General features: G+C 39.1%; 1 protein-coding gene across 1 annotated transcript; it reads left to right on the top strand.

Moving 5' to 3' along the window:
• Positions 1-596: 596 nt before the first annotated feature.
• BOLL (boule homolog, RNA binding protein) lies at positions 597-17,670 on the top strand (the record flags this gene model as incomplete). The annotated part of the gene is made up of 5 exons (XM_080670844.1): positions 597-713; positions 9,591-9,662; positions 13,135-13,182; positions 13,956-14,084; positions 17,554-17,670. The coding sequence occupies 5 exons, from the start codon at positions 597-599 to the stop codon at positions 17,668-17,670; spliced, it is 483 nt and encodes a 160-aa protein (XP_080526970.1).
• Positions 17,671-19,093: the final 1,423 nt, after the last annotated feature.

The raw sequence follows: 19,093 nt of genomic DNA, 5'->3' as shown, positions 1-19,093 counted from the left end.
CAAATTAATAGGTTGTGTTCGTTTGGACTGTTCTGTTTTTGACTTAGAAGTTAACAGATATCGAGTTTAATTTTGATTTGGTATTTATCAATTTAGAATTTGTAGGGTGGAACCAAAATGTCTTCCAGAAAGTAGAATCTCCTCCAACTTCACTGCCTCCCTCACCATTGGCCTTTTACAAATAAATGGTCTTACTAAAGTCTTAGGAACTTCACTACAGTGACTGTATAGTAAATAAAATACATATAATTTACATTGTAAAAATAATGACTTTGCTAATAATTTATTTGTTAACTTTGTGTTTCATTTTACTGATATTAAAATCTGAATTGGTGAAATTTTAGTATTCCTTATTACACTTTTTTCTTTTTTATGCACCTTAAACTAATAAAAGTTTTAAGGTAGTAAGTTTGAAAATATATACTTCAAAGATATTTTAACATATGGACTTAAAAAATAACATAACATTCAATTTTTACAGTAACTATATAGGTGTATTAAGATAAACATTTTCCAGTGTTCAGAATTACAGTATTTAAAGTTAAATTTAGCGTTTCAATTATTATTATGTAATCTTTACTTTAGGTTCCAGTATAATGCCAGCAGCTGGAACAATGTACCTAACAACTTCAACTGGATATCCTTACACTTATCATAATGGTGTTGCTTATTTTCATACTCCAGAGGTAACTTCTGTCCCACCACCTTGGCCTGTAAGTAATTTTGTTTTAGAAGGGTTTCCATCTGTTACTATCAATTTTTAAAATATTTTATTTCCAAAAAAATGTCAACCACAGACAAGTACAAATACATATATATATAAAAGCCTAAGTGACCGTTACAACTGCACGACCGGTCGACTAGTCGCTGTGATATGCACTGACCACCAGAGTGCAGATGCTCAACGCAGGAGCTGTCCCCTGGTCAGTGCGCTCCCACAGCCAACCTCTCACAGCCAGCCAACCTCTCCCAGTCCCTACCCCCAGCTGGCAGCCAGCAGGCCCTGGCCAGCCCGGCCTTGATCAGGACTGGGCAAGATGGCCCCAATAGTCTCTGATCGCTGGCCAGCCTAGGGACCCCACCCGTGCACAAATTTCATGCACTGGGCCTCTAGTCCTAATATATATAAAAAGCCAGGGGCCATCACAACCAAAACAACTGACGGACAACCGAACAGCAGGCTGCGTGGGGCAACCAGGCCGGCAGGGGGGTTAGTGAGGGACGACAAAACAACTGAACAGCAGGCTGCATGGGGCAACCAGGCCGGCAGGTGGGGCAGTTGGGGGAGATCAGACCGGTGGGGGGAACTGTTGGGGGTGACCAGGCCGGCAGGGGGGGCAGTTGGGGGTGACCAGGCAGGCAGGCAGGTGAGCAGTTAGGAGCCAGTGGTCCCAGATTGTGAGAGGGTTCTCCGATTGCCGGTTTAGGCCCAATCCCCGGGATCGGGCCTAAACTGGCAGTCGGACATCCCCCAAGGGGTCCCAGATTGGAGAGGGTGCAGGCTGGGCTGAGGGGACCCCCGCGCCTGTGCATGAATTTTGTGCACCAGGCCTCTAGTAATAATATAATAGCCATGTAGCTACCACTCAAGTTTAGTATATGTTAACATTTAGCCATATTTAACTTAAGATTTTTATTTTTTTTTTTAAATAAATCTTTATTCAGATTATTACAATTATTTCTCCTTTTTTCCCCCATAGTTCCCCTCCAGCCATTTCCCACCCCACCTTCTGCCCTTACCTACCCCCCACTGTCCTCATCCATAGGTGTATGATTTTTGTCCAGTCTCTTTATGAACCCCCCCATACCCCTTTCCCCCTGAGAATTATCAGTCCACTCCCTTTCTATGCCCCTGATTCTATTGTATTCACCAGATTATTCTGTTCCTCAGGTTTTTAATTCACTTGATTTTTAGGTTCACTTGTTGATAGATATGTATTTGTTGTTCATAATTTTTATCTTTCCTTTTTTCTTCTTCCTCTTCTTTAAGAATGCCTTTCAGCATTTCATATAATACTGGTTTGGTGGTGATGAACTCCTTTAGCTTTTTCTTGTCTGTGAAACTCTTTATCTGCCCTTCAATTCTGAATGATAGCTTTGCTGGGTAGAGTAATCTTGGTTGTAGGTTCTTGCTATTCATCACATTGAAAATTTCTTGCCACTCCCGTCTGGCCTGCATAGTTTCTGTTGAAAAGTCAGCTGACAGTCGTATGGGTGCTCCCTTGTAGGTAACTAACTGTTTTTCTCTTGCTGCTTTTAATATTCTCTCTTTGTCTTTTGCTCTTGGCATTTTAATTATGATGTGTCTTGGTGTAGTCCTCTTTGGATTCCTTTTGTTTGGGGTTCTGTGGGCTTCCTGGACTTGTAAGTCTATTTCTTTCACCAGGTGGGGGAAGTTTTCGGTCATTATTTCTTCAAATAGGTTTTCAGTATTTTGCTCTCTCTCTTCTTCTGGCACCCCCATAATTCTGATGTTGGTACGCTTGAAGTTGTCCCAGAGTCTTCTTACATTATCTTCAACTTTTTGGATTTTTTTTTTTGCTTTTTGCTTTTTCGGTTGAGTGTTTTTTGCTTCTTTGTATTTCAATTCTTTGACTTGATTTTTGTGTTCCTCTTGTCTGTTTTTGGGTCTCTGTATAATATTTTTTATTTCAGTCAGTGTATGTTTAATTTCTAGTTGGTCCTTTTTCATCTCTTCGAGGGTCTCGTTATATTTATCGGCCTTTTCTAGGATATTCTTAAAAAGCCTTATAACCGTGGTTTTGAATTCTATATCCAGTCGTTTGTTTTCCTCCATTTCTTTCGTTTGTGATCTGATTCTTAGACGCCGCATTTTCACTGCTTCCCTGAGTTGGTAGATTTGTGTGCTAGGTTTCCAATTTGGCCCAGTGGGTCTGCCTCCCCAGTTAACCTGAGGTGGACACTCTTGGTGCACACCTTTGTGGACTGTGTGTACAGCCTTGTTGTAATTAAGTCTTTATTGTTGTTGGTATCACTGGGAAGAATTGACCTCCAGGCCAGTTGGCTGTAAGGATCAGCTGTGTCTATGCTGGGAGAAGTCCGGTGCTGGAGACAGCCTTATAGGATTAGACTTGCCAAATTGCAATAGCCTCTGTGCTCAGCTTGGATGGGGTGGAGTCTCAGTCTTGGCTTCCCATCAGCCTTGCCCTTGCTAGCACGTGTGTGCCTTCAGTCCTCTGCCTTCCCGGCTCCCGATTCTCCGCCCGAGAGTCCAGACTCCCCCCACAAGAGCGTGGGTCTCCGGGGGCTCGCCTGAAACTGGGGTTCACTGCAGTCAGAACTGGGGCTCACTTCAGTCAGAACTGGTGTTCAGTGCCGTCAGGAGCCTCTGACTCCCTTCTGCTAGGGAAAGCCTGTGGCAGCCTCCCGCAGCCTTTGTGCGCACTGGCGCGAGCGGACTTTCAGTCTTCCGCCTTCCCCGGCTCCCGAGTCTCCGCCCGAGAGTCCAGACTCCCCCCACAAGAGCGTGGGTCTCCAGGGGCTCGCCTGGAACTGGGGTTCACTGCAGTCAGAACTGGGGCTCACTTCAGTCAGAACTGGGGTTTTGTGCCGTCAGGAGCCTCTCACTCCCTTCCGCTAGGGAAAGCCTGTGGCAGCCTCCCGCAGCCTTTGTGCGCACTGGCGCGAGCGGACTTTCAGTCTTCCGCCTTCCCCGGCTCCCGAGTCTCCGCCCGAGAGTCCAGACTCCCCCCACAAGAGCGTGGGTCCCCGGGGGCTCGCCTGGAACTGGGGTTCACTGTAGTCAGAACTGGGGCTCACTTCAGTCAGAACTGGGGTTTTGTGCCGTCAGGAGCCTCTCACTCCCTTCCGCTAGGGAAAGCCTGTGGCAGCCTCCCGCAGCCTTTGTGCGCACTGGCGCGAGCGGACTTTCAGTCTTCCGCCTTCCCCGGCTCCCGAGTCTCCGCCCGAGAGTCCAGACTCCCCCCACAAGAGCGTGGGTCCCCAGGGGCTCGCCCGGAATAGGTGTTCAGTGCAGTCAGAACTGGGGTTCAATGCGGTCGGGGGCTCCCTTCCCCCTTCCGCCAGAGAAAGCCAGCCAGGCACTCCGCCGCCCTTCCTCTCTGCGCGCACAAAGACCCTTTGCCGTACCTCCAATTCTCTGTGAGCTTTTCTCCTTCCTTCTAGTTGTAGAATTTTCACTCAGTCAGCTTTCCTGTGGTTCTGGGTGGTGTCCGTTCTGTCTTTTAGTTGTAGTTTTGAAATTGTTGTGCGAGGCAGCAGTTCAGGTGTTTACCTATGCCGCCATCTTGGTTTCTCCTATCAATCTTATTTAACTTAAGATTTTTAATGGGAAGAATAAAATATGGAAACTTCAAATAAAGTCTCCTTGCTCCCATTCTCTTACCCTCCTTTCCTCCTCAGAGGTAACCAGAATATCTTTCCTGTTTTATCTGTTTTTACTACAAATATAGGTATGCTTAAACAAGATCTGGTATTGCTTTGGGTGGTTTTTAGACACTATATAAGTAAGTCTTTTAGATTAAACCATGTTGATTCTATTATCTTTAGTTCACTTATTTTAAGATTTTATAATATTCCATTGTATGAGTGTATATTCCCTAATTGAGGGACATTTTAAGTTTTTTCTACAATCAATACTAAAATGAACATCCAAATCTTGTGTCATAAGTTTGTCTAAGACAAGTAGTCTTCAAAGTTTTTTGCTTCTATATCTTCTAAATGTATTTGAAAAATTATAGCATACTCTCATTTTTAAGTTGATAACTGAAATTTATCATAATTTTAAATAGTTTAGGCACACTATATATTGTAGATTTGGTTTAGATATGTTTGTATAAAACTTTGTAGCTGTATATTTTAAGAATAGAAAAGGTCCTATGTGTGGTGATGGATGTTAACTAGACACTAACCCTCTCCCTCTAAAATCAATTAAAAACATTTTTTAAAAAAGAATACAGGTATTCTATATTTTATTTAAAAAAAACACTATTGTGTTCCTGTTTTTCTATGTAGATATCAAATCTGGAGTTTGGGTTGAGTAATCTATTCTCTTCCAGTTTTGAAACAAATCCTCTATCAAATGCCAAGTTTCCATGTCTGGGTCTCTTTCTGAGCTCTCTATTCCAACTCTCCCCTTTCCAATTCTGTTTTAATTCCTGTTGCTTTATAATGAATCATAAAATCTGACAGGGCAGTTCTGGCACTGTGCTCTTCAGGAATCTCATCTATCTTTAAGTTTTTGCTTTTATAAATATGGATTTTATTTTTTTAACATTTTTATTTATTTTATTTTTTTTTAATTTAATAAATCTTTATTGTTCAGATTATTACAATTGTTCCTCTTTTTTCCCCCATAGCTACCCTCCACCCGGTTCCCACCCTACCCTCTGCCCTTACCTCCCCCCCCACTGTCTTCATCCATAGGTGTACAAGTTTTGTCCAGTCTCTTCCCGCAACCCCCGCACCCCTTTCCCCCCGAGAATTGTCAGTCCATTCCCTTTCTATGTCTCTGGTTCTATTATATTCACCAGTTTATTCTGTTCATCAGATTTTTTATTCACTTGATTTTTAGATTCACTTGTTGATAGACATGTATTTGTTGTTCATAATTTTTATCTTTACCTTTTTCTTCTTCCTCCTCTTCTTAAAGAATACCTTTCAGCATTTCATATAATATCTTTGGCGGTGATGAACTCCTTTAGCTTTTTCTTATCTGTGAGGCTCTTTATCTGGCCTTCAATTCTTAATGATAGCTTTGCTGGGGTAGAGTAATCTTGGTTGTAGGTTCTTGCTATTCATCACTTTGAATATTTCTTGCCACTCCCTTCTGGCCTGCATAGTTTCTGTTGAGAAATCAGCTGACAATCGTATGGGTGCTCCCTTGTAGGTAATTAACTGTTTTTCTCTTGCTGCTTTTAATATTCTCTCTTTGTCTTTTGCTCTTGGCATTTTAATTATGTGTCTTGGTGTGGTCCTCTTTGGATTCCTTTTGTTTGGGGTTCTGTGCGCTTCCTGGACTTGTAAGTCTATTCCTTTCACCAGATGGGGGAAGTTTTCGGTCATTATTTCTTCAAATAGGTTTTCAGTATCTTGCTCTCTCTCTTCTTCTGGCACCCCCATAATTCAGATGTTGGTACGCTTGAGGTTGTCCCAGAGGCTCCTTACACTATCTTCAAATTTTTGGATTCTTTTTTCTTTTTGCTTTTCTAGCTGTTTTTTGCTTCATTGTATTTCAAACCTTTGACTTGATTCTTGCGGTCCTCTAGTCTGCTGTTAGGTCTCTGTATAATATTTTTTATTTCAGTCAGTGTATGTTTAATTTCTAGTTGGTCCTTTTTCATATTCTTGAAGGTCTCGCTAAATTTATCAGCCTTTTCTAGGAAATTCTTGAAAAACCTTATAACCGTGGTTTTGAACTCTATATCCAGTCATTTGTTTTCCTCTATTCCTTTCATTTGTGATCTATTTCTTTGTCTCCACATTTTCGCTACTTCCCTGAGTTGGTAGAGTAGCTTTGTGTGGTAGGTGTCCTATAGGGCCCAGTGGCTCAGCCTCCCCAGTTACCTGAGGTGGACACTCTTGGTGCACCCCTTTGTGGACTGTTTGCTCAGCCTTGTTGTAGTTAAGTCTTGATTGTAGTTGGTATCACTGGGAGGAATTGACCTCCAGGCCAATTGGCTGTGAGGATCAGCTGTGTCTACGCTGGGAGAACTTCTGTGCTGGAGACACTCTTATGAGACAAGACTTGCAAAATTGCAAAAGCCTCTGTGCTTAGCTTGGATGGGGTGGAGTTTCAGGGCGGAGCAGACAGCCTTGGTTTCCCATCAGCCCTGCCCTGTGAGGCCACTGGGTCTCATTGTCCCTCAGAAATCGCTGCAAGCACCTCTGAGAGAAAACCGCCCTCAAGTTTCAGCCGCTGCCAGACAGTCCAGTTTCTCCCTGAATGAGTTGGGGTTCCCAGAAACTTGCCCAGAACTGGAGTTCAGCACAGTCGGGAGCTTCCGTCTCCCTCCCGCTTTAGAAAGCCAGCCGTGCACTCAGCCACCCGTGCATTCAGCAGTCAGTCCTCTCTGCATGCGCGCGCACCTCCAGACCTCTGCCTTCCGCAGATCCCGAGTCTCAGTGTGCTTTCTCTTTTCCTGACAATCCAGATTCCCCCCAAATGAGTCTGGTTTCCCAGGGTCTCTCCCGGGACTGGAGTTCAGTGCAGTCGAGAGCTTCCATCTCCCTCCCGCTTTAGAAAGCCAGCCACACTCTCAGCTGCCCATGCACACAGCCGCCCGTCCTCTCCATGTGCGAGTCTCCGTACCTCAACCTTTTGCAGCTCCTCTGAGTCTCAATGTGCTTTCCTCTTTTCTTCTAGTTGTAGAATTTCCACTCAGCCAGCTTCCTGTGGTTCTGGATGGTGTACGTTTTGTCTTTTAGATGTAGTTTTGATATTGTTGTGCAAGGCAGCAGTTTAGGTGTTTACCTATGCCACCATCTTGGTTTCTCCTCATAAATATGGATTTTATAATTCTGCTTATTCCACTCTCTGAAAGCCTTTTTGGGTTTTGGTTAGAATTGGATTCAATATATAGATTAATTTGGAACATTTGGGTATATTAACTTTTCTTACTAGTGAACACTTATTTAGGTCCTCTTTTATTTCCATCCATCAATCAAATTTCCTTTTCTCCATAAAAAAAAAATGGCATGCCCTAGCTGGTTTGGCTCAGTGGATAGAGCGTTGGCCTGCAGACTAAAGGGTCCCAGTTTCGATTCCAGTCAAGGGCACATGCCCAGGTTGCGGGCTCTATTCCCAGTAGGGGGTGTGCAGGAGGCAGCCTATCAATAATTCTCTCTCATCATTGATGTTTCTATCTCTCTCTCCCTCTCCCTTCCTCTCTGAAATCAATAAAAATACATTTTTTTAAAAGTCTGACACATTTTTTGTTGAATTTATTCTAAGGTACACTATAGTTTATGAATAGTATATGTTTTTTAATCCCATTTTTTCAATACATTGTGGCTGGTGTGTACTAATGCTTTTGATTTTTAAATGTTGATATTTAAACTGCCAAACTCTCAAGACAGTCATCTATGATGCAATGTACCTCTATTGCTTTCTGCTCTTTTGTTTCTCATGTTTTTCCCCATTGAGTTATTGTACTGGCAATACCTCTGCTGTAGTGTTTATGCAATAACACAATGACCTTGTTTTGAAAGAGAAAACAAGTCCAGTGAGCTGTCATTAATATTTTATTTATATACACACATATACATATATAAGGTGTCCCAAAAAATGTATACACACTTTAAATGATTATTAATTCCAATGGGTTAAATCTGAAAAGAAAGTAACATAAATTGAGCTATCAGAAAAAAGTGTATATATATTTTCGGGAGCACTCTGTATATATATACATACATACACACTGTAGGTTTTCAAAGATACTGTTAATTTTAACCAGGGTTTCTCAACTTCAGCACTACTGACATTTTGGGCCAGATGATTTTTTGTTGGGGGAGGCTATCCTGTATATTTAGGATGTTTAGCAGTGTCTTAGCCTTCCTACATTTAGAAAACCAAAAATATCGCCAAATGTTCCCTATAGGGACAAAGTCAAACCTGGTGAAAAATTAATGCCCTACATCAATTAAAGAAGTCCCTTTTTATTCTGTTTGCTAAGGGTTTTTATCATGAAAGGCTATTGAATTTAACAAATGCTTTTTTGTATCTGCTGAGATTATCATGTTTTGCTCCTCCTATAATCTATTAATTATATTATTATTTTCCAATGTTAATCTATGGTGCAATTTTAGTAGCATATGATAGTCTGCAGATTGTGCAAAGAAAGCTATGATACTTTTTAGTTACTGGGATAAAACATTAAAACAATGTAAATTATATCCATATTATTAGATAATGAATTTTAATTGCTATCATTAAAGCCTATTTTACCTGTCTTAAAACACTTGCCTGTTTTATTAATCTGGTTTTAACTTGGGGGATTTACTCTATTAGTTTGAATAATTGAGTGTTAGATGTATACTTTTTCTAAACAGATAAACCACTTGTAAGTTTATTGGATGATTCATTTAAATGTCAAATGAATAAAATAGGATTATCAAGCGCTTCAATAAATTATATATTTGCTTTAATTAAATGTATAACAAGGAAATAGGATGTTGATTATTTATAAGTAGTCGGAAATCAGTGGCAAAATCAGCTATGATTGTTCATTCAAGTCTAAATGCTATGTACACATTAACTATCTCCTGCTGGTCTCAACAATGGAAATAGGCAGTGACACCTTAAGTCTAGCTGCCATTGCCCTCTGAATATTCTTAGACCTATATTTTCATGATCTTTGGACTAAAAGCAACGTTTCTGATTGTGGTTTTAACATTACCATGGAAATAAAACCACATGGAAGTAGTAATACTGTGATGATTTTAATAAACTTAAGTGGAGTTGGTAATATCAATAAGAGATGGGAAAATGACATTTCCAATAATAAACTATAAGTTGCCTGGGTTTAGGTAACAATTTGAGATAAATTTTATTGTAAACTATTTTAAAGAATTTTGCCTAAAATAATTTTCCATTTTCTTTCCTCTCATAGTCACGTTCTATATCTAGTTCCCCTGTGATGGTAACTCAGCCTGTTTATCAGCAGTCTGCATATCACTACCAGGTAAACATGAAATTAGTACAGTAAAAATCCTTCTGGATCACTTTATTCCTTTTTTGGGTATCTTTCCTTTTATTCTTTCTCATGCAAATACTCTAATAATTAAAGAGATAGTTAAGCCTTGATAGCAATGTTTTTGTGCGGGGGTTTTCTTACAGGGGTTTATAGGAGGAGTAAACAATGTCATACAGGATGAGATTGATAGGGAAGATTGGTGAGGAGGCTTAACAGAGTTAAAAGTGCTATGGCACTTCCCTTTCTCCTCAACCAAGTGAAGAGGACTTCTGAAAATAACTAAGCTTAATATTCCTTGAAATTTGTGAGATGGTATCACTTGGACCCGACCTCTCCTAAAAACGTTCGGAGAAAGAGCTGGAGTGCTCTGTGGGAGCCAGAGCAAGGAGAGAAGGTCTGCAGTGGGAATGTGTTAAACTTCTCACAGCAAGCAAAGGTTAGTTTCCCAAGAGCAAGGTGTGAACCTCACAGAAGAAACTCATGCAAAAAAACTCTAGAGAAATTACCTTAGTAGAGAAATAATCTGTGTAAAGTAAACTTCTAGAATCCAGGGCTAGAGTGGTCTCCCTGGAGTTAAAAGTTCCTAACTAGAGAGTCAGCATTTGGAATCGACCACACTCAAAAGTGACCTGTCCTAATTTCTATCCAAGGGAAGGAAGACTAGCTCAGCACAATGCTTTTAAATTGGAGGGTGAAAAAGTAAAGTCACTTTCTGCTTGCACCCTATTGAGCCAGCTCCTTTTTATTGATTAACATACAGCTGTAACTCACTTGACATAGCAGACATATTCTGGAAATTTTCTAATGCAACTTAATTTTATACTTTAACTCCAGTTTTCTACTTGCAGGTATAAAACTGGAAGTATGTTGCCTTCATATACTTAGGAAAGATTTTGGTACCAATTTGTAATATATTTTACAATATAAGAAATAATTTCACTTCACATATTTCTTTTCAGTTATATATTCATCATCAGTCTATCCTTAAAATTCCCATTTTGATAAAAATAGTCCCTTACCCTTTCTTTTTACAAATTCAAGATTGATAGCTTTATCAATTTTTGCTAATCAGATCAGATAATTCATGGTTTAGTCAGGTTTTATCTCCTTTGTGTTTCTCACTTCATAAATAGTGATTTCATTTATCTAACAAATCTATATATAAATCATTTTATTTCAAATATTTTTATTAAAATATTTTCTTAAGCCCTTCCTCTCTGAAATCAATAAAAATATATTTTTAAAAAAGGATCTTCTGGGAACTCATACAACTTAATAAAAGGAAGATAAATGATCCAATAAAAAAATGGGCAATGGACCTAAATAGATACTTTTCGAAAGAAGACAGAAGGAAGGCCAAGAGACATATGAAAACATGCTCAAAGTCACTAATTATCCGAGAGATGCAAATCAAAACGACAATGCGGTACCATCTCACACCTGCCAGAATGGCTATCATCAACAAAGGACAAGTGCTGGCGAAGATGCGGAGAAAAAGGAACCCTCGTGCACTGCTGGTGGAATGCAGACTGGTGCAGCCACTGTGGAGAACAGTATAGAGTTTCCTCAAAAAACTAAAAATGGAACTCCCATTTGACCCAGTGATCCCACTTCTAGGAATATATCCCAAGAAACTAGAAACACCAGTTAGAAAGGATATATGCACCCTATGTTCATAGCAGCACAATTCATCATAGCTAAGATCTGGAAACAGCCTAAATGCCCATCAGCAGATGAGTGGATTAGAAAATTGTGGTACATCTGCACAATGGAATACTATGCTGCTATAAAAAAGAAGGAATTCTTACCATTTGCAGCAGCATGGATGGAACTGGAGAGCATTATGCTAAGTGAAATAAGCCAGGCAATGAAAGAAAAATACCACATGATCTCACTCATTTATGGAAAATAACATAACCTGATGAACAAGAAGATAGATACAGAGACAGTAAAGCATCGAACAGACTGTCAAATTACAGCGGGAAGGCTGGGGAGTGTTGGGGAGGAGGGAAAAGAGATCAACGAAGGACTTGTATGCATGCATATAAGCACAACTGTAGGTATTTCTCTCTTTCCGCGTCCAGCGTGGCTAGAGAGCAGGTCCAGTTCCTGAGTAGGGGTTGCTGGGAATTGAGAAATAAAAGAAAGAGACAGGACACAGAGATAGAAGGAAAAAGCTGCGACCAGGTGGGACCACCATCCTCTTTTGATGGACAGACAGGGACCCAGAGCAAATCCAGCAAGTTTATTTTATATCCCAAATACCAGGAAGTTTCACCAAAAGGTCAAGACAAAAGGAGATTATTTGCATTCTTGAGTAGGCCCTGAGCATTCCTGGTGCTAGGCTGGATTTAGATATCAAAACCACTTCCCCACACCACGAGCTGAAATGAAGGTCAAGCTGACAATACCCTTGCACTTTTGGCAAGGCGTGTTCCCAGGGTGTGGCTTTGCCGATGCCACTGGGTTCAGCTGACAATAATTAAGGAATGCCCATGTGCCTTCCCAGGCGCTGTCTACACACAACCAATGGACACAAGACACTGGGGGGGTGGGATGAGGGCATGCGATGGGGTAGGGGAGGCTGGGGAAAGGTCAATGGGGACAAAAAGGAGATACATGTATTAATACATGTAATACTTGAAACAATAAGATAAAATTTTTTTTTAAAAAAGGATCTTCTTTAAAAATATTTTACTCCTTTCTTCAAATATCAACATTCAAAATAAAAATATCATTTGATCCCCCCAAAATAAATAAAATAAAAATGTGATCTTTTGTGATTATTCTTTCACCTAACATAATGTTTTCATGATTTGTCCATGTGGTAGCATGTATCAGTATTTCATTCCTTTTTATGGCTGAATAGCATTCCATTATATAGATATATTACATTTTATCTATCCATCAGATGATGGACATTTGGGTTTGTTGTTTTTTTAATTTTGAGGCTGTTGTAAATAATGCTGCTATGAACATTTGTGTACAAGTTGTTGTGCAGACATGTTTTCATTTCTCTTAGGTCTTACCACCTCGGAGTCAAATTACTGAGTTTATATGGTATCTCTGTGTTTAACCTTTTGGTGTCATACTATTTACCAAAAAGGCTGTACCATTTTACATTTGTACCAGCAATTTATATAATGTTTTCACATCCTTGCCAACACATCGATTTTAATTTTGATGAAGTTCAGTTTATCTTTTTTCTTTTCTTGCTTTGTTGCTTGTGCTTTTGATGTCATAATTTTAAAATTTCCTTGACTCAAAATCATAGAGATTTATGACCTCTTTTTTGTAATAATTTTATAGTTCTAGAACTTAATTTTGGTCTTAGATCCATTCTGAGTTAATTTTTATATATAGTTTGAGATATAGGGGTCCAACTCCATTCTTTGGCATGTAGATAATCCAGTTTTAACCCTTGTTTATTATCTGTGGGGTCTTTTTTCTTTCATTTTAGGCACCTGCACAGTGTCTACCAGGTCAGTGGCAGTGGAGTGTTCCTCAGGTAAATATTAACTTTTTTCACTGTGCTTTTGTGAATACTGCATGAATATTAAAATTAGGAGAACTAGGTTAGAGACCTTTCTCTTTTATTTTTTAACTGTGATACCTTTGGCAGTTTATTTAATCACTATATTTCTCAGCTTCCTCATTTGTGAAACAGAAGTAATGAGATTACTATCCCTTTGTAATTTTTCTCATATGATTTTTTTAAAGATCAAATGAGACTATCTAAGTGAAAACATTTTATAAAGGAGTGAGTGTTGCAAAAACATGAAAAATTACTTCTATTTTATTAGTATTATTGGAAATTTTAACATTTTTCTAGCCTTTGCTCTCAAATAGGTATTCCATGTCCCAACTTTGATAACAAATAGTATCCCACCAAAAGATTGTTTCATCTTTTTTGACATTTTTCTACCTCCATGGGAAGTCACAAAGCTGAGAATAGATGTTTATGATAGTTTAAATACCATCAGTTATATTATTACAACCTTTAGTAGTGATCTTAATATAATTATCTCAGTTTATAGATGAGGTTCTGAAGCACTAAGAACTTATAGTCCTTACTAGTGATACAGTTTTTTAATGACATCTACACAACTAGAATTTATAACCCCAAAGTTCCTAATTTGTTGCTGAGATACTTCTAAGCTATCCCTGAAAAAGAACTTCAGGAAAATATGAAACAAATATTTCTCTCATCTGTTGGGTAAATCATTTGGTTTAAATGAAATAACTAATCATATTTGAATTGGAACTATGGTTGTGTTTCAGTCTCCTGCCTCTTCTGCTCCGTTCCTATACCTACAACCGTCTGAGGTTTTTTATCAACCAGTGGAAATTGCACAAGATGGAGGATGCGTTCCTCCTCCGCTGTCTCTGATGGAGGCTTCCATTCCAGAAGTACGTAATAGTCTCCAAGTAATTTATCTCTACTACCTTATCTTACATTTATTTCTTTTTCTTTTCTAAAGGTATTTGTTCAAGACCTTCTCTGAAGCTGCAAATCTTCTTTTCCCTTTTTTATATCTAAAATGCTTCATCTTAGATTTCTTCACTAACTAGTTCAGAATCATTTCTCAAATCAACTGTCCACTTTACTAGGCTCATTCCTGACTCGATCTCCTTTAAAGAGTAAGATACCAAACACTGCTTCTGATTTGTCTATCAGTCTATATTGTTGCTAACATTCTGTCAATTAAAAGCACATAAAAATTAAGTCAAGAAACAGTATTTTAAAAATTCTTCCTTTAAAAACGTTAAGTCAAATTTATTTTATAACTATAGATGGTGACTAGCATGTCTTTATATTTTTGAACCATTACTAATAACCTTACCATATATTTTCCAGGAACTGTTCATGCATGTTTTAAATCAGTGTTGTGAAAGATTAGGAAATTAGCACCCACTTCCCAATTTAAATGTTTTGTATTATTTTTATATTGCTAACGCTTATAACATTATAATTTTGTTCTTGAACAATAAATTCCACAGTTGGATCTTAATGATTACTAAAAAAATATCATTACTGGGATTTCTTCATTCTTCATCTCATCCTCCATTTATCACTTGGTTGATTGCATCTGCAAGTACTCTTTGTTAAAGAAGGCACATGGATGCTATGTTCTTTGAGTTCTTATATGCTTGTTCAACATGTTTTTGTATATAAATTGGAAAGAAAATAAGACTAGCTATCAGAGAACTGCTGAGCCCTAGCTGGTTTTGCTCAGTGGATAGGGCATCAGCTTATAGACTGATGGGTCCCTGATTTGATTCCCGTCAATGGCACATACCTCCCTTGCAGGCTTGATCCCTGGCCCTGGTCAGGGCACATGCAGGAGGCAACCAATCAATGTGTCTCTCTCAGATCAGTGTTTCTCTCTATCTCTCCCCCTCCTTTCCACTCTCTAAAAATCAATGGGAAAGTGTCCTCGGGTGAGGATTAACAAAAATAAAATAACTGCTTGATACTTGTATTAGTTTACACAAAGGCTGATGGAACAAAGTACCGCAGACTGGGTGACTTAAACAATAGAATACAAATTATGCATATGTTAGATCACTTTTTGTCTTTCATATCTATCATCTCTCAGGTAATTTTTTTTATCATGGTACTTGTTTTTATACTTTTTCAAGGTAACTATGACTATATTTCTCATTGTGTTTATTCTATTTTTATTATGACTAATCAGGCTTTCATCTCTTTTATGTATTTTATTTTATTTTGTTAGTCCTCACCAGAGGATATTTTTCCCATTGATTTTTAGAGAGCGGAATGGAGGGAGAGAGGGGGGAAGAGAAAGAGAGAAAGAGAGAAACATCAAGACACATTGATTGATTGCCTCCCACATGCATCCCAACCATGTGGTGAATCAAACCTGCAACCCAGCTACTTGCCCTTGACTGGGAATCAAACCTGCGACCCTTCGTTGCGCAGGCCAGCACTCTAATCACTGAGCAACCAGCCAGGGCATCATCTCATCTCTCTTATTTTTAATCTTTTTTATCTCAAGCTCTGCCACTTTGGTTACATCATTGTCTATAAATTTATGTTGGCTTAAAATATCTCTTTTGAGCTCCTTTTTAGAGATCATATTATTATCATTTCTTTAAGATTCAAAAGAATTATATTTATCTGAACTTTACCACTTTTTCTAGGGTAATTTCTCACCCTTTTCTTCAACTTTTGTCTTTCCTTAATGTAGTTGGAAAAGAGGCAGTATGCATGCTTAAATTGCTTGCTTTTCCTTTTCACCTTTATGCTAATTTTTACATGAGACCAGCTACTTGTCAAAATAGAGGGTGGGAAGATCAGGCTGTTGTCTGAAGCTGCTTTCCACTGTGTTGTAAGTCTCCTGGTTGAGATGCTTTCCCTCAGTTTTTGCATTCTGGGAATCATTTTCTGTGTTGGGTTGTAGTAATTGCTACCTCCCATTCTACCTTCAACCTGTTTCACCTCCAGCAGTGTTCCTCAGCAATAAGGCAAGGCAGTAGATTTTTTAAAATGATGAAAACATGGTTTCTCCTTCAATTCCATATCCCCTATTAAAGAATATGAAATTGGATCTCTATGCTGCTGCATTGACCTGAAATACCCCTACATTTGAGACTTTTTCAATAGGTCTTTTAGAACATTGATTTTTAAGCAAATCTTTATTTTTCCTGAAGTCTGAGGAGGCTTCATAGTCCTCACTTATATGGGTCCCAAATTGCATAGCATTTGTCAGATGTTCTAAATTGCTCATGGTTTGGGGATAATGGATAGTTCCTTGTTTAATTGATGATGGCATTTTTTTAAAAATCTATCGTTCTTTTTTTTTTTTTTTTTTTTTTTCTGGTTTTCAAGGGGAGTGGGAAGTGAGGTAAGAATTCCTTAACACTAGATTTTTAGCCACAATCTACTTTTGGTATTAAACCATTACTCTAATAAGATTTTTCTGGAACTACTACTTATATTAGCTTATAACTGGTACTATTTCTATGATATTTTCATAAAAATGTTATATGCATGCTTTTATTTTAATGTTTCTGGTAGAAGGTGTAGGCAAAGATATAAGTTAATTAATAAAATAGGTTGCTAAGCAGAAAACACTTTAGAACAATTTGGCTTTCTATCAACAGTATAGCACTGCTACTAGAAATCCTACAAATACCTCAAATTTTATAGGTTGTCCCCAAAAAAGTGTGAATAATTATAAAGTCAGTGTTTATTAAAATACATTTTATTTTCAAAATTGAGCTATCAAGCTGTTAAAGTTTGTATACATTTTGGGGTGACTCCCTATAATATAAACCTAACTTCTTCTCTCCAACCCCCTTACACACAATTACATAAGCATCAAACTTGCTTTTCTTGTATTCCATATCTCAATAAATGGTTCCACCATTGGTGGAGAGGCCAAAAATCTGCTTTTATAGGATCTGTTCCCTACCTTTTGCTCTAATGTCTCTCTTTCAGCTCTCTTTTAGTGTATATTCTTTCCTCCAGCCATACCAGACAACCTACACAGGTCTTCCAAATGAGATGTGTTCTTGGTTGCCTCGACGTCTTTGTGCATACTATTCCCATCTTCCTTCCCTGATTCTTCAAATTCAGGCTTCAACTCCACTAGAAAACTTTACCTCCCCAACTTTCTTATGCTAAATCAAGTAGCTCTTATCTTTCCTCCCATGCATCCCTAAACATGTCTTATAGGTCTTATGGTAATTTTGACCACTTGTCTGTCCAAGATCAGTCTATAAGTTAAAGATGGGAGATGTGTTTAGCATCTGTGTTTCTCCATTGTGTAGCAAAATGCTTAGTACATTGTAATGCTGAATAAATATTTTTAAATAATAAATGAAAGGCAATACATTTCTTTTTTTGTAATAGCCCTATTCTGATCATGGAGTTCAAGGAACATATCACCAGGTTTATGCTTCAAGTGCCATTGCTATGCCTGCACCTGTGATGCAGCCTGAACCAATTAAAGTAAGAAGTTTGTTTTGACTATTTTTTTCTGTTTTTCTTTCTTGCTCATATTTCAAGTTTTCCAACTTTCTCTTCTGAAAGGAACAACTTTGGAGAATTATATCACATTTGTGATCAGAAATACAGAATTAGTGAATTCTTTCATGTGAAGGAAATAGAACCCCAAATTAACTGTAATTTCTATTAGTTTTTGAATAAGTAATAAACCACACATGGTCAAAAATGCTTTATTTACTATGGTAAAATATATGTAACCTAACATTTTCTATTTTTAAGTGGAAAACTTAAGTGGTAACCACCAGTTATCTATTTACAAACTTATTAATAATCCCAAATGGAAACTGTACACATTAAGCAATAATTTCTCATCCCCACTTCCAGCCCCTAGTAATCTCTAACCTACTTTCTGTTTTTATGAATTTGCCTAGATATTTCATATGCTCAAATTTTTAGTATCTATGTTAATGGAAAGTAAAATTTATGGCGGAAGATCCAAAATGGTGGCGGAGTATGTTACACTCACCTTCTTCTAGGACCAAACTGGAATTACAACTAAAATATAGAGCAAGCAACCTGGATAACCAATTGAAGATAAGCTGAACAGAAGTCTTATAACCAAGGATTTACAGAAGAAGCCACATCGAGACTGGTAGGAAGGGCAGAGATGCAAAAAGGGCTGATCCTGCTCTCATGGGCAGCAACTGAGATTCCAACTGCTCAGCTGCAAAGGTTACCCCTAAGAAGAGTGGGTCTCAACCCCAAGCTGGGCTCCCCAGCCCAGAACACCAGATCCAGGAAGAAGCATCCACATAACATCTGGCTGCAAAAATCACTGGGGATTCTGTCTGCCAGGGAGAGACAGGAGTCCTCTAGAGACACAGTGCCCTCAAAAGGACCAATGCACAAAATCTCATTTGCAGCCACTTACCCAGGGTTTTGGCAGAGGGAGGGCGGAGCAGACTAGAAGCGTGTGAGGAGAGACTGGGGTCTGTGGCTCTGGGAAGACAGCTGAAGGGACAGCCGCCAGGACCCCTGTGTGAGTCCCTCTCCCCACACCACAGATGCCATCTTTCTTGAGTGGAGCACTCCCTTCCTTTTGGCATCGCCCTGAGGGAATACAATAGCCTTACCCTCTGGATTCCCTGTAGCCCCACCTTGTGGAGCTCATATACTACTGAGGAGTCAGCTGCCTGGGCTGGGGTACAGAGGTCTGGACAGGCTCAGGGGTATCAGTGACTGGTGTGGCTTTGTAGTGAGGGCCATTGCCCCCACTTTCCCATGAACCTAATTGGCGCCACCCCTAACAGGAGATATGCTAGCCTCTCCCTCCAAACTCCTGGTGGACCCACACTGCCAAAGTCTGGGCAGAATCCAGGACAGACGGAGTTGGGTGGCTCTGTGAAAGGGGCCACTCCTTCCAGCGTCTCTAAAGCCTGAATGG

Source organism: Plecotus auritus (assembly GCF_963455305.1).
Source record: "Plecotus auritus genome assembly, chromosome: 5".
NCBI lineage: Eukaryota > Metazoa > Chordata > Mammalia > Chiroptera > Vespertilionidae > Plecotus > Plecotus auritus.
The sequence above is the reverse complement of the archived record's forward strand: the minus strand, read 5'-3'. Positions and strand labels throughout refer to the sequence as shown.